This window comes from Colossoma macropomum, unplaced genomic scaffold (assembly GCF_904425465.1).
Source record: "Colossoma macropomum unplaced genomic scaffold, Colossoma_macropomum, whole genome shotgun sequence".
NCBI classification, from domain to species: Eukaryota; Metazoa; Chordata; class Actinopteri; order Characiformes; family Serrasalmidae; genus Colossoma; species Colossoma macropomum.
The window spans coordinates 8,818,288-8,834,316 of record NW_023494792.1 but is presented as its reverse complement, the minus strand read 5'-3'; the positions used below and the strand labels follow the sequence as shown (position 1 = coordinate 8,834,316).

General features: G+C 42.3%; 3 protein-coding genes across 9 annotated transcripts in view; 2 read left to right on the top strand and 1 right to left on the bottom strand.

Moving 5' to 3' along the window:
• Positions 1-1,979, top strand: part of abcc8 (ATP-binding cassette, sub-family C (CFTR/MRP), member 8) — a 68,134-nt gene extending 66,155 nt beyond the window's left edge. For all 4 annotated transcript variants that reach the window (XM_036575833.1, XM_036575831.1, XM_036575830.1 and 1 more), the window contains 4 exons: positions 154-257; positions 762-895; positions 1,375-1,437; positions 1,584-1,979. In XM_036575833.1, the coding sequence (XP_036431726.1) occupies positions 154-257; positions 762-895; positions 1,375-1,437; positions 1,584-1,721 (439 nt within the window). In that variant the 3' untranslated portion in view covers positions 1,722-1,979. The remainder of the gene's footprint in view (positions 1-153; positions 258-761; positions 896-1,374; positions 1,438-1,583) is intronic.
• Positions 1,980-3,327: 1,348 nt separating this feature from the next.
• kcnj11 (potassium inwardly rectifying channel subfamily J member 11) lies at positions 3,328-4,786 on the top strand. The gene has a single exon (XM_036575829.1). The coding sequence runs from the start codon at positions 3,554-3,556 to the stop codon at positions 4,703-4,705; it is 1,152 nt and encodes a 383-aa protein (XP_036431722.1). The 5' UTR covers positions 3,328-3,553; the 3' UTR covers positions 4,706-4,786.
• A 2,106-nt stretch (positions 4,787-6,892) lies between these two features.
• Positions 6,893-16,029, bottom strand: part of mob2a (MOB kinase activator 2a) — a 50,894-nt gene continuing 41,757 nt past the window's right edge. For 2 of the 4 annotated variants that reach the window (XM_036575827.1, XM_036575826.1), the window contains exons 2-5: positions 14,194-14,354; positions 13,654-13,747; positions 10,909-11,033; positions 6,895-9,851 (exon numbers count right to left, since the gene is read on the bottom strand). In XM_036575827.1, coding sequence (XP_036431720.1) covers positions 9,577-9,851; positions 10,909-11,033; positions 13,654-13,747; positions 14,194-14,354 — 655 coding nt within the window. In that variant the 3' untranslated portion in view covers positions 6,895-9,576. Of the gene's footprint in view, positions 9,852-10,908; positions 11,034-13,653; positions 13,748-14,193; positions 14,355-16,029 lie in introns of all 4 variants that reach the window. The other 2 variants (XM_036575828.1, XM_036575825.1) reach the window with 2 other exon arrangements.

Genomic DNA, 16,029 nt, shown 5'->3' with positions numbered 1-16,029 from the left:
CGTCCTGATTGGCGGTGCTGATTGTATGGTGTGATAGAGGAGAGGAAAGGAATTATGAGAAATTGGGACTAAAACAGAAAAAAAAAACTTTTTTTTTTAACTTGAACGATCTCCTTGCTCTAAAAATGCTCTAAATATCACTTTTGTGTTCAGTTTTAATCTAGACCCAGAGATGAAGGCTACAGACAGTATGCTTTGGGAAGCTCTGGAAATCGCCCAGCTCAAACCAGTGGTGAAAACCTTGCCTGGGGGACTTGGTAAGGGAGGTGTACACTAATTGACACAGACAAGTTGTTTATGTTTGAGATAAGCTTGTAGTTTTCAGTGGTTAGATTCCTTCCTTTCTATTTTAATGTTTTATAGTTTGAGTCAGTCAGGGCCTGCCAATATATTAAAGAGTCGAGAAGCGAAGCCTTCATTACATATATTTCAGAAAGGCTCCAAATTTGTAGAGGGTTGGAGCTAGACAGCCAAAAGGATTATTAAGAATTCATGGCTCATCTTTCAGTAATCAGAGATGTGTCTGCTGCAATTTAAAGAGGCTACTTATGAAATCCACTGCCCACTCAACTGGAATAACAAAATCATTACTGTTTCACTGTACAGTCATGTCACTGAAACTGGGGGCAACTACAATGCATAGTAAAATGAGTCAGGATGATGCGTGTTAACATGCAGGACCATGTGTGTGGTTTAATGATTCCTACTGTTGTGCCACGTTTTTTTCTGAAGCAGTCCCTGTGGCTTTTGCTCTGTTTTAGACGCTGTGGTGACGGAAGGTGGGGAGAACTTCAGCCAGGGGCAGCGCCAGCTATTCTGTTTGGCACGGGCATTTGTTCGCAAGAGCAGCATTTTGATCATGGATGAAGCCACTGCATCAATAGATATGGCTACGGTGCGTGTATGAGAGAGAGAGAGAATAAGAGAGAGAGAGAGAAATAGGAGGGAGGGGGAAAACCCAAGGGCTTGACTCCATTCTCTTTAATGCGCACTATTTCCTTGTCTTGTCTTCCATAGCCACAATGCACGGCTCTCAGCATCAGCATGTCTCTCTGAGCAAATGGAGCATGGATGCAGTAAATGCACTAAATGTTCCAAATGCACTCGCTTCACTGAATAGCTGAGCAGACAGACTTGGACTTGAATGGATATACTCTGCATTTCTGTGGAACTACAGTTAATGCTGACTTTAAAAACTCTCAGACTGAACTCAAAGATAAACGTTGCACATTAATTTGACACATTTATGTTGATTTACCCATGACAACAGTATTTTGTGCATGACCTTTCCTTTTACTACCTTTAATCCCTCTCCTTACCTCTGAACTGTTTTCTCTTTGCAAATAATTTTTTGGTCTGTTTTTTGTTTTACAGGAGAGCATTTTACAGAAAGTCGTAATGACAGCCTTTGCTGACAGAACTGTGGTTACCATAGCAGTGAGTATCCAGCAATACACCCCTATATCAGTTACACTGTATTTTTGATGAGCTTTATCGGAAGCACTGTATGCATGATCTATAGCGCACATACCGCATGAGTCAATTTTTTCTGCTGACATGTGCATGTATTTATTTCTTTTCAGCATCGAGTGCACACTATCCTGAATGCAGACCTGGTGATTGTGATGAAGAGAGGGGTCATTCTGGAGTACGATAAGCCAGACGTTCTCCTCAGTACTGAGGACAGTGTTTTTGCCTCTTTTGTTCGGGCAGATAAATGACCACTGACGACTGTCCGTTTAAAGTGCAATTCTACCATGTATTATTATTTTATATTTCAGCTATACATCATGTTTGTAAATAAGATGGGATTTCTTTACTAATAAAAGATAAATGCCTATATATATATATATTCATTTCTTTTTATCCATATTTGTCCATATAAATTCCATAACTATATGATGATGTGCTTTATAGCTGCAATACCTGACTTTTACTTCTTAATGAAGTATTAAAGGGCCCATATCATGGGAAACCAATTTCTTTCTCACCTTTATGAAATCAAAGAGTTTAATGTAGTATGTAAACTTTGGTAAAACTACCATTCACTCCACAGTCCATGCAGCTCATATATTGGATACTAAGCTGCAAAAATAGCCAGTTTTGAATATTTTGTTTTTGTGACGTCACAAGAACCCAATACGTTTGCATATGCCTGCCTTTTCAGCTTACATTAGATCAGCTCAGCACATTTTTTTAGCCTGGAATGCTTTTTGACCGAGGCACAAAACACAGCAGTCAATCTGAACAGAGGTCATTTACATATATATATATCAATCTCCAAGGCCCAGTAACATTAACAGGCTGTTTAATTCTAAAGTAAAGAGAGGTTGGATAGTGGTCATGTAAAAATGAATTATGACTGTTTGTGGTACATAAAACTACAAACATTCAAGACGAAAAAGAAAAATGGAGAATATGAGCCCTGTAAATTTAAACATGCCAAATCAGAGTTTGAAACAGACTGACATCAGTGTTGACTGACATATGTTAATGTTCAGATGTAATAATGCAAGAAAACAACTGAATATTTGTGAATGACTTGTTGAGCATTTCTTCTATTTCCCACGTCAGAACTTCCAATGTGTTTTATTTACATCTGCATTGAGTATGTGTGTAAATCAGCAGTAGTCCATGTGAAAGTATGAACCCCTGCTCTGTGTGGGATAAACAGAGATGGCCTCTCCCTGCTGAGCTCGTCACATAGTTCTGTTACCCGAATGCTGCCTCCCTAAACAGGCGGAGAGTGACTCTAAGGATGGTTGACAGAATATCCTGTTTCAAGTGACAGACAGCAGCAGCTGAGCCACTGGACGTTGAATATTCTCACGGGAGCGATCTGACTCTTAGAACCGAGTATGTAGGACTGTTGTCTTCGCAGGGCTACTATTATCACACAAGCCGAGTTTTGCCATAGAAAAAAAGCGTTTGACGTGAAGGATGACAGTATAAAGCTAAAGGTGAGTTGCTGTTAACGAGGAACGTCGAAACTGAAGCCTACACATTACTGCTAAACGCCCACTAATTCAAACGAATCACAAACTCGCGCAGCTCGATTCATCAAATGGGCATTTCCAAGGAACCGAATCATTAAAGTGAGTCGCTTCAATTGGGGGGAGATTCGAAAGAATCAAATGAACAATGGGAGTAGCTTTTATGCACACATGCAGCACGAATTCGTCCACAAAGGAACATCAAAAGGAGATTCGTTTAAAACTGCACGTCAAAAGAACAGAATCATGGTGTCGAGTCGATTCATGCAAAGAAACGAATCAGAATAAAAGTGAGTCGATTCGCCCAAAGAGATGGCTCGGAAGAATCGAATCTGTAAAGTAAGTCGTAATGCCCATCACCGCTGCCTGGCCAGGACTGAGGGGTAAGCTCAGCGCGCATAGTTTGGGTGAGCAGCTGACAGCACATGCTGTGGTGAGGGTGAAAGACTGGCGGAGTCGACGGGAGCCTCCTCGGCGTTTTCACCGAGCAGGTGCTGCAATGCGTGCCTCGTAAGGAACGGCGAGCACCTGAGCTTCGGAAGCCCTAGCATGGGACAGCTATGTTGTCCAGGAAAGGACTCATTCCCGACGACTTCGTGGTGACCCGTCTGGCTGAAGATGTCCTGCAGCCCAAATTCAAGACGAAGCAGCGCAAGGCGCGCTTCGTGGACAAGAACGGCGCGTGTAACGTAGCGCACACGAACATCCGCGAGCAGGGCCGCTTCCTGCAGGACGTCTTCACCACGCTGGTGGACCTCAAGTGGCTGCACACGCTCTTCATCTTCACCATGTCGTTCCTGTGCAGCTGGCTGCTGTTCGCCATGATTTGGTGGCTCATCGCGTTCGCGCACGGCGACCTGGACGCGGGGCGCGCGGACGCTGTGCCGTGCGTCACGGACATCCACTCGTTCTCCTCCGCCTTCCTCTTCTCCATCGAGGTGCAGGTGACCATCGGCTTCGGCGGCCGTATGATCACGGAGGAGTGCGCGTCGGCCGTGCTCGCGCTCATCGTGCAGAACATCGTGGGCCTGGTTATCAACGCCATCATGCTGGGCTGCATCTTCATGAAGACGGCGCAGGCCAACCGGCGCGCGGAGACGCTCATCTTCAGCAAGCACGCGGTGGTGTCGGCGCGCAACGGCCGCCTGTGCTTCATGTTCCGCCTGGGCGACCTGCGCAAGAGCATGATCATCAGCGCAACGGTGCGCATGCAGCTCGTGCGCCGTGGCGCCACGGACGAGGGTGAGGTGCTGCCGCTCGAGCAGATCGACATCCAGACGGACAACCCGGTGGGCACGAACGCCATCTTTCTCGTGTCACCGCTCATCATCAGTCACGTGATCGACCGCAGCAGCCCGCTGTACGACGTGAGCGCCGCCGACCTGCAGCGCCAGGACATGGAGGTGATCGTGGTGCTGGAGGGCGTGGTGGAGACCACCGGTATCACCACGCAGGCACGAACGTCCTACGTCTGCGAAGAGATCCTGTGGGGGCAGCGCTTCGTGCCCATCGTGTCCGAGGAGGACGGCATGTACGCCGTGGACTACTCCAAATTCGGCAACACCGTCAAGATCCCGACGCCCAGCTGCAGCGCCAAACAGCTGGACGAGGAGGGAGGACTGGCCAGATTCAGGCTCAGAGAGTCCGCCGCTGCCCGGGGCTCAGTGAGGAGGAGAATCAAACAGCAGCAGAGCACCAGCAAAGAGGAGTGAGCTCTTATTTTGGAAAGGAAACGGACGTGTGCGCGTGTGTTTGTGGGACAGTGGAGGTGGGCTCGAGAGAGTGAGATGTTTTCAAGCAATTGTTGAGTGGATGGGATGGGGTGGGGTGATGTGAGATGGGGTGGGGTGGGGTGAGGTAGGGTGGGGGGGTACTTTTTGTACTTGCTTCCCATTTTCAATCCCAAATGCTTAACCCGGTGGTCTCCTGTCCTGCTCCTGGACATCGAACATGCTTCCCCCATGCTTCCCCCTCCCCCTATACCTACACTAATGCATCCAATCAGGAACTTCTGAAGAAGTTCATTAGCGGGAGCAGGTGTGGCAGACTGTGGTTGGAAATAGACCTTGCAGGATAAGAGATCTCCAGGAGCAGGGCTGGTTGGCCTCTGCCTTAACCCATTACTGCGCATATCTGAAATGTTAAATTTCCTTTGGTCCAGAGCTTCTCTTAAGTTGTCTGAGAGAAATTTTCACACTGATCACACTATTTGGGTCAAAAGTGAGCTTTTATATCTTAATTTATGGTGTAAATGTTAGTTTTGTGGTCACTTAGTGGTTTTTTAACAATAGAAAATCCAAATTTGTGAACAAAATGTAAAAATTACATGCAATAAAAGTATAAAATAGGCACTGTTAGATGTTCATGCAGGGTAAAACTACAAAATTTCATCACTTCAGTCCGATCAGGACGTGTATTTTTTTTGTCTGGTCATACAAATAATGTGTGTTGTACTGTATAGACCAGAGCTGTGAGAAGTGACAAATATGCATATATTTGCAACCTAATATAAATGAGTGGTTTTCATGCAGTTCTAGAGTGGATATTGGGGTATTTTGTACTTGCTGACCCTCTTTATCCATCGCAGGCATCAGAAATATTATTACTGTACTATAAACATTGAACAAAGTACAGAAACCAACATTTATATACACAAATAATATATGCAATTGTTTGTAGACTAATGTAGATGGAATGAAAGCAGATATATTTTCTAGGCCTAGATATGTAGTATTTTGTATTGCTTCCTCTTTTTAATCCAATCCATCCTCTTTAAAAATGTTATTAAAGCCACTGTTACATAGAACATGGTAGGGACACTGACATTTGAGATTGGTCCAGTTCTTTATAGGCTGAGAATAGACAAGGTCAAGGCTGAGATTATTTAATGCAGGTTCTGAGTAGATATGAGGGCATTTTGTATATAAATCCCCACTTTTTAAATGGCTTTACAAATATTAATGCACCATTACACAGAAGTGCTATGCTGTCAAAACAGTAACTTATATTTGTCTCTAAATATCATAGCGGTGCACATTTGCAGGACTCGACTGGATAAGAGTATTTTATATTTACTCCCCCTTTTTAGAACATTCAAGACATCAAAATATTATTAATGCACCACTCCAAGGCACAGAGCCATGGAACTGACCATTATATATTCATATAATATATGCAGTTGTTTGTAGCCTGATATAGATGGGGTCGAGGCTGCAGGCCTAGACAGGGTTCTCACGTTTTGCTGACCAGGAACAAGTTTTCTTGCTATTCATAAAGGTCACTAACAGTACAATGGCAAGAGGAACAATGAAATATGATATGCATCACGGACACTGCAGCAGGTCAGAGAAAAACAGAATATTTTCTGATTTGTTCCTTTACAGCACATTTATAATACTGGCACTGGGAATCTGTTCCAGGTTTTGGAAATTAGTGCATTTACATGTCACTTTTCCAGACCTGCACGAGAACTCTGCCTAGCATGGATATGGAAATATTTTGTATTTGCTTCCCCTCATTAATCCATTTCAAACTATATATTATTAATGCACTACTAGTTAGAACTGAGCTATGCTGTCAAATAGTTTTTTTTGTCTCTAAATATTACAGACATGCGCGTTTGAATGCTATTTTTCTCAGGGTACTGGATGTTTGAATGCACATCTTGGTTTGCTGTAGTTAAATGCTGAATGTATGCCTCCTTGTGGTACACGGGCCTTGACATACAAATAAACTAGACTGTTTATATGGGTTGCGGTGCTTGGGTTCATTTTTAGCGGTTGTTCACAGCTGACATCTGCTGGCGAGTCCGTGCAATTACATCACACAGTATCAGTCAAAACCATAAACTCCACGAAGATGCGGATTCATTACTTTGGAAAACGTCAAACTGCAATCCCAGGAAACACTAACAAATGAACATCAGTTGTATATTTTATCGTTTCAAAAATAAAGTTAAAAGAAAAGAGCTTTTATGGGGCATGATCTGCTTTCTTCCACAGCGGCGCTTAAATAGTTCAAATTTACACAATTTTACACTTACCCGAGATATATATTTGCTCCTTTAGTTAAACTCTTGAGTTACGAGGCTAATGTAGCTAACAAACATGATCAGTCACCAGACACCCCACATCTTTTCTGTGAACACATCCACAAACCTCTCAAACCGCTCACACCGTATACAAATCTTCATTGAGGCTGCGCTGACTTGTCGATGTGCTTTAAGACATGGTGGACTTAATGTGAACTACACAAATGAACAAACCCTCACCGTGTAACAGTAAATTAACTGTTAATCGTGAATTTCCTGTCTGAAAATAGCAGCTTAAAGACAGAAACAAGAGAAATTGAGCTATTCCTCCCGTTATATCAGAAACAGGACGCCAGAGGGCGCCCGCGAGCGAGCCCTCAATGAATGGGGGTGAATGGAGCTAAACGGCTACAAACGAAAAGTTGAAGAAGTTTCTAACCACTTATCCGGGACTTTCCTTTAATTTTAGAAAGTAGAAAGGTGTATTTGCCAGGTTTTGCGCAGTAAGATATTAGCATTAATGCTACTGAGTGCTGATTGGTTGGCGACCTGATCAGCTCATTGGCTGAGTGAAGCAGTTTGCAGTCACTGAGGTTAATGTACATGAAGTGTCCTTATGAAGACCTGTAACAGTTCAAAAACACTTAAAAATATAACAGCAGTGTTTTGTGCTGCTCTGTGTTCAGTAACTGAATACATTCATCTATATAAAAATGTTTAGGCACTTACAAACTATGATTGTGCTCAAATGCTCCATATTAACCCATTTACTTTGGCCTCACTCAGGAGCGCCCTCTGGTGCCTATAAAAACCCAGAACGCATTACTGAGTGGAGATTCTCCTCTCTACACATTCTCTGGGATTCTTAAAGTAGAGAGAGGGTCTCTGATATTCTATGGCAGAATTCGGCACAATAAAGGAAAGGCTTGGGCGACCTAATGTTTGTTAGGAACGTCAGCCTCGTAGCACCAGTGATACTAAGGAACTACAGAAGCAAAAGTTGGACACCAACATGTTTTGACTGACTGACTACATTTAGGTTGAGTGGAAAATTGTGTACATGTGATTTCTTCGCTGAACCATTCCTTTAAAATAGCTATACAGAAATGAACTGTAAAAAGCAAATATCAATTGCTACTTAAATTTCATGCTAATATTACTCGCACAACTTGTTTCAATCATCCCTAATGATACTGAGGTTCACTAATGCTGGAGATCCTTACATAAGAAATCTACTAAGCAGAAGTTTTTTTACAGCTTGGTTTTAATATTACTGCTAAGGTAAAACAGCTTGAGTCAGGTTGTTTTTTTTTCCATTTTTTATTAGATTATAATTTGCAGAGCTTAAAATAATAAATTGCCTTAACTTAGATAATTAAAATACATAAAAGAAAGCGAGAACTGAAGAACCCTGCAAATAAAAAGTCAAAAATAAATAAAATAAAAGCGGAGACGAGTCTCCCTCCATGGAGGCTATTCTGACATAACCCACTTGCGATTTTCTCTATATAGTTACAATCTATTTCTTAAAACTGCAAGCAGAATGTGCATGTTCTACATACGAGTAGGTTGCCATAATTTCCATGACCTCTTTGATAACATAAAAAGAAAAAATAAAAACAAACTGAAAAAGTCTGTGACCCTGGAGGATGGATCCTCATCAGTCTGACCCAGTAAATGGATTGCCACAAAAAGGGTGAATTCATCCCAGGCAGAAACCACCTGTGTCATCTACCCACATCATCAATCTCACCCATTCTGTATGCCATCATATCCACATTCCACCAGCTTCAAGCTGGTCACTGTATGAGAGAGAAGAGATGACCATTCTGGTCATCAAAACCCTCTAAGACATTCATCTCTGGTGTTTAAGTATTGCGTGACCTCTCAAAACGTCTGAGCACATCAGAATAGAATTTAACTATGGACGAAGGAACAGGAGAGAGGGAGGAGACAGGTACGATTAGGAGCGACGAATGGAGACAACAAGTGAATTGGAACCAGCTTGACTGGAATGAACGTTTACAGTGAAGTCCCAGTCACAGAGAACTAACAGTCAGGGCAGCTGGCACCTTGTAATAATTATTTCTCCATGAGGGGGCGCTAGATTTTCAATGTGTGTCTCTATAACGTTGTCTAATAGCGCAAGACAGTGCCTTAGTCTCACGTCTTAGGTATTGATAAGGTACTAAGGGCCAATTTGAAAACACCATCCCCATAAAACAACACACATCCTCCAAGAATAAATAAAAACGAAAAGATAAAAGCAATTAAAAAAATAAACAAACATTGTTCCTAGTCAGATTGCAAGGTAGAGAGTTGGGCTGTTTTTTTGGAAGGGGGAATCCACACCAGTGTGCACTGGTCAGAGGCACTGCCTTCCCCCCATGCTCCGCCCCTTTGACCAATTCTTATGGTGGTAAAAAAGTGATCAGGATGTCAAAGGGTCTGCGAGTCCTGCCAGCAGCCCGGCCCTGCCCAGGGCCTTGTCTCACTCCCTCTTCATCCTCCTTTTCTTCTGCGCTAATGGGGCTCGGCGGCACTGCTGGCAGCTCATCTTTCTGTCACGTGGTTCTGTTGCGGGGAGGGGGGCAGAGGGGTGCACAGCACCTCCGACAGGTCATCCATGATGCATGTCTCCTTTGGGTCGACCAGATTGAATTCCCTCACAAAGACGATAAAATGTGCATACAGCGTGTTCAAGTGTCCCTGCAGCTCCAGCGCCACCGTCTCCTTAAAGTGCGCCCAGTAGATGTGTGCCAGCACGTGGAACAGGTACCGGCAGATCTTCTTCACCAGAGACTCAAACGAGTTGGGGAACTCTTTCCCTGAGAGAAGAGACGATAGAACACAAAGGAGGCACGTATTAAGGCACTGCGGATGCACTGGCTTAAATCTAAAAACTCCAATTACTGGAGATTACTAATCGCTGAACACTGGATCAGTGAATCTATGAATGAGCTGACATGGAAATTCAGAATCAATGCAGATATCCAATGTTTTCCATGCACATATATCTGGCAATGCTGAAGCCAATACATAAGCATTCATAAAATGTAGATATCAGGATTACATCTACCTGGAATAGTGTTACAGAAAAATAAAGCGTTTATCTCTGTAGGGTTACAAATGCTGTAAAATGAATAAAAACTGATATGAGCACAGTAGCCCAGCGTTGCCTAAACATAGTATAGAGTAAGAACAAAAAGACAGTTAACAAAGTTAAAACTGTTTAACTACAAATAAAAATTACGTTTTTTTTTCTGTAAGTTACTTTGTTCCCATTTGTATTGTGTGAAATAATATTGTTCATTTTCACTAACTATGGATGCACAATCATATCGGACTCATGAGATAACTTTAAGAATTTTTTTTATTAGCATCAGAGAGATGTTTAGATTTGACCAATATTTTAAACTGATATTTGATGATGTATTTATTCTACTCTGGAACAGCAGAGCTTTTAGGTGACTGAGCTACTGTGCTAAAACTGTTTTTTAACTGCATTTGTAATCCTTTAAAAATAAGTGGCATTTCTCTGTGATGCAAATTCAAGTGTGTATATATACACACGCGCACGCACACACACACACACACACACACACACACACACACACAAACAAACAAACAAACAAACATGTATCAGACATCAGCATCTGCCCAAAATTTCCTTGTCAGTGCACTGCTATTACTAACCATCATTACCGCCATATTTTTATTGCTGAAAATTCTGTATGGAACATTACAGTAAGGAGTAAGCAACAACCTCTTTTTATCAATACTCGGAGGTGCTAGTTTTCCTCAAAACATCTTAGGACAGAGCAGCAGGGAAAAAAAATAGACATTTGCAGAAATGACCACAGGGTGGCACCGCAGTTTGCTTACCATATTTCGTTGGGAAGATTTCCTCATCCGTCACTAGTTTCTGCACTAAACTCATGACAAAGTCCACATACTGAGGTCCTGTACACTTGGTCTTCTTCCCCCTCTCATCATACCAGTAGTATATTCTGTACAGATACGAAAAGAAATGTGTTCATATGGTAGAAGCAGAGCCAAAAAAAACAACTCTTAACACTGTCTAAATGCTTACAATGTCACGTGCTTGACAAAAAAGATTGCCCTTTAGGTTAGCTTCATTAACAGAAGCAGCCAAATGAATGAACTATCTGCCCCACTGAACGCCAACGCAGTAGAACTGTGCCATTCCACCGAGCCGCAGGTTGGAAGTAATGGACTGGAATTCCTCCACCATCAGAGTGTTTAAGGAGGCGTGCAATGAGAGGGGCAGACAGGAGAACGGGTGGAGGGCCTCCAAGGCGTGTAGACATTACAAATCCCCAGGAATGTAGTCTCTCCACATAGCTGACCATGCTACAGGGACCCACTGACCGATAACCAATGCTAACAATGCTAACACCACTTTCTGTCCAACCGAAGATGCTTTGTGGATGAACACAAGCAAACTGAAAGACTGGGACAGGGGAGAACCCCTGCCTGCTCAAATTTAACTGAAATAATTACTATAGTTAATTAAAGGGTAACTAAAGCCCACAAAAACAAAACCTATGCCCTCTGCGTCCGAAACCCGCTGAACAGGCTACGCTGTTGGCTCAGTGCCAGTAACGGGTTTCCAACTGCCACCTACAACAACCACAATAATGCTAATGAGATCTCAAAGATACATGTGGGTTACAAACATCGTTCGGCACAAGATCTATATGCTGTTATAAGCAGTTGTTGACAAACTAATCACAATTGGCAAACCAGACATCCCAAGTGTTTAATGCCTCTAAAAGCTCCCTTACAGAAAGTTATTACACAAAGTGGTAAATACATTTCCTGATATCTGACAGACTGTTTTACAACAGTTTTGAGATAAGCTTTTGGCTGAAATGTATTCTTGAAAATATATTCATGGTGGAGAGGCACATGCAGGATACCCAAAGGATTACTATTATCAACATTACATATGAAAACTCAGATGATGTGCAGGTTCACCAGTCGTTTTGGTAAGCAAATAAAATGGCTAAATTTGCGTTGTGGACGACGCAACCAATGTTTGTGGAGTCCCATCACCACTACTGTAAAGAAAATCCAAGTCTGTAAGTTTCTCTACAGTGAACAATCATCAAATACTCTGAATGATCTCACTGTGTAAATTATGCTGAATTTGGTCTGAAAAATTAGTGAAATTCCTTTTCCATTTTTCTTAAATCTAGCACGTACCCTATTATCACATTATCCAATTTAAAAAAAATCGTAAAATAAAACTATTTATGACCGACATGGCTAAAAATAACTGTCTTCTATTTGGCCAATAACACATATGCATTTATCATAGTCAAAGTGCGTCATCGTGTGCACTTTCAAATTACAAACTGTTGACAGTAAGTGACTTGTCACCTGAATAATCACAGCTATTGAGACACAGCAATGACTTCATCTGAGGAGGCTGTTTTGACGATTAAACCCATCTTTGCTATTTTACAGGCTGAGTTTGAGTGTTTTGAGTATTTTCTCCCAAAACAGAGTTAAAAGGGGGTGTGTGTCTGTGTGTGGCCGGGGTGTTTCAAAAGTGGGAGATCAGGTTCAACAGGACCAAGGTGTGATTATGCGTCACCTGCAGAGGGACCTGCCCTAGAGGTACACACAATACACACACCTCTAAATCTCTGGCCAAACAGGGCCAGCTTGTTAGGTGATGAATTTGAAAAAGGAAAAAAAAAAACAAACCATCCTCCTTTGGATTACACAGCTAACGCAGAACTTTTCAGTATAGTCAGTTAGCAAAATTCATTTTCTTTTTTAAAGGCATAACATCACAACATTAAAACCAAGATGGTGTACTTTATCAAACAACTCATGAACAACCTCCAAAATAAAAAGATGCCAAAACAAGCAATTAAACTGGACTATAATTAAATCTGGAAACTTTTAAAATGAAAGTGTGAACTGAGAGTGAGCAGCCAGATAATTATAGTTTAATATCATATAATGGTCTTGTCAAAGCTAATACTACAATCTTTGGAATCCTGATCTCCACCCATCCGTTAGCTCAGTTCAAACCTTTTCCTCACCTGAGCAGTCTGAGAAATCGATTGACTTCACTTTTTAACCTCCACTTTATCTGGTTTACCCTTGGGACCTTAAAAATTAAAGTTCATACTTACCAAAGCCTCCTTTAAGAGATGTTAACCCAACATGCCAACAAAAAGGAAATTCTCAACAAAGAATGTGTGCTGACATGTACTGCACATTCCAGGTCTGGTTTAACCTACTTTCCTCTGAGAGACCCAGTCACCAATCTCTCTCTCACGTAAAAAGAAATGAGGCCACTGCGGGAGCAGGTCACAGGGAAGCCCTGCAGTTCGGCAGTTAGCCTCGAGTTTTTGTGACGGAGGGAATCCGGTTCTAAACAGCACTCCTAGTCTACTTCATGACAGGACCTATACTGCTCAATAACTTAACAGATTCTTAAGTCACAGTCTAAGCTTAGTACCCAAATATGTGGTGCTGGAAGTGTTCTGAACCTTTATATGTGGATCAATCACTGAAACTTTGAAATAGTCTGAGTACAGGCCCTGGTTTGAGGCGTCATTGTGAAATTTTAACAAAACAAGGACTTACGTATTACACGCCGTCATGGCTTGACATGTGTCGCCAGTGCAAAACTCTGAGATTGTGCTATACTGCAGGTTGATGAGATTGAAGAAGGTTGTTGCTGTGGAGGACACAAGAGAAGAGGAAGTCAGAGTAAAACAAAAAGAATTTACTTAATCATCAAATAACAGAAGATGTTGTATGATTTGTATTCAAAGTGCCATGGAATGTAGGACTCACTGAAGCCACAACATGAGCTCATGAGGAAACTTAGTTCATATGAAACAGAATCTTATTACGGAATAAGATTCACTGACTGATACCAACAAAGTGGTGTGATCCCAGCTACTAAAGTATTTCCCCTTAAAAAGGCTGCTTATTTCAAAACTACATCACATGAACAACAAACCCAACAAGTAGAGTGAGGTCCTACAACCCGCTCGGCAGGAAGTTGTTTGTTTGCGAACTTAAGCAAACAAAGTCTCTACAAATGTCCCTGATGGCTTTAACGTGGGCGATAAAGAGAATCTGTTTATGTAGTAAATCAGACAGGCCGGGCTAACTCACTGTTGCTGGCCAGCCATTCGTTGAGGTCTATCTCTCTGGGCAGCACCACCAGCTCTTTGAGGTCGAAGTCCACCACCCGCACTTTAGTGTACTCCGGCTCCAAATAGTGCTTCTTCTCTTCAGCTGGAGGCTTCTTTCCATTGGGCTTCGTTTTAGACTTCCTACATAACACAAAAAGGGGGGAATTTTAAATAGCAGGACAGAAATTGGTCCTAAACTAGAACTCTATTGTCAATAGTGGTTCTCCAGTAAAATGCTTCCAGCTTTAAAAAGCGCCAGGATCATTTAAAACTCAGGTGAGAAAACAGCTTTATACTTCCAGCTCTGTTTTAAAACTACTTTAAAGTGTAAACGTTAAAACCACACGTCAGTGGCAGTTTTCCACCATAAACCGTCTGTGACTGAGGTCAATGGCCAAGGGTCAAGCCAAAAGGTGTTAACAGGCTAATAAAGGAAAGAACAGAGAAATGGACAACACAGGAATTATGTGTAAACCCCCCCATGAAAAACTAAGACTGTAAACACTGGATTTGTCTCCGTATAACAGTCCATAAAGGCAAAAAAAGGCATTTTGATGTGGAACACTTCACACCCTAGTTATTCCCCAGGCTCCTCTCTTTCCTCTCATTTTTTTTTCTTTCTTTTGGCAGTGCTACTGTGTTTAGGTTTAGATTTGTTGCAAGACAACGGAATTTCAGTGCGCTCCCATAATTTACCGCTCTTCTTACTGACCTTAATTTCCGGCTTCTCCACACCCGCTCGCTCAATACTGTGTAATCATCCCCTTCTCCCACTTAAATGTTTTTGGCCTCCTCTCTTCCTCCCATTCACATCAACTCCCTCCCATTCCTGGACAACCCACAAAAACCAGGAAAAGGACTTATCTTAAAGTCCTAAGTCCACAAACGACTTACTTAAGCACTGGCCAACAAAAAGGAATACCCCGAAGCGATTTGCGTTATTTTGCTTTGCATCTGAGCAGGATAGATGTTACCATCATTTATGTCCAGCTTTAAAGTCTAAATATCTCACTAGGCCACCACAGTAGAGCAGAAGGATTAAGCTCAGGAGCGTAGGAATCAACTTAACCAGTGGTTCTCAAACCAATCGCCAGTGGCCCCCAGATAGTCCATATTTAGCTCCATCCCTTTGTGTTGAGTTGGGACAGAGTAAAAAAGTGGACTATCTGGGGGGTCCTGACGATTAGTTTGAGAACTACTGGCTTAAAGGTTAGCATACCCACACTCTACCACACATTAGATTCAAGCATCAAAGGTACAGTTGATATAAAGGAACTGGAGACGTTCAGGTCCACACACATGCACTCTTTAGTCTGTTAAGCAATCTAACTCTTGTAGGACCTTCCGTGATGTTGAACCAGCTTGTCCTCATGTGTGGCAGACAAAGTATGGAGCACCAAGCAGTGCAGATCTAAGCATCCTCTGTAGGCACCAAAACAGATGTTGTCCTTTCACACTGGTCTAAGGCCAGCTTACTCTTCCAAAATCTCAGCCTCAGCCAATGTCACTAATGATCTCAGATCAGTCTGGGAAGCATGCAGAGAGAGCAAGTGAAAGGCAGGCAGCTGTCGTGTACAGCTGGTACAAGAATGAAAAGGAACTATGGCCGGGGCCTGCTGAGTCTGTCTGACTCTGAGTGACCAGCACAGCTGAGGGGAGAGGAAAGACCTCAAACAGTACATTAAAAACCTTACAACAACAGATCATGAGTATAATGTGAGGGAAACACATTTGCATCTGATGGTGTGAGATCTCTTTAAAGTTGGTTTGGAAAGTTTTGCAAGCAAAATGTTCTTCTTGAGACATCAAAATGCCC

Bases quoted from the DNA above. Each gene is read 5' to 3' on its own strand.
- kcnj11 (XM_036575829.1), top strand. From the start codon at position 3,554: ATGTTGTCCAGGAAAGGACTCATTCCCGACGACTTCGTGGTGACCCGT.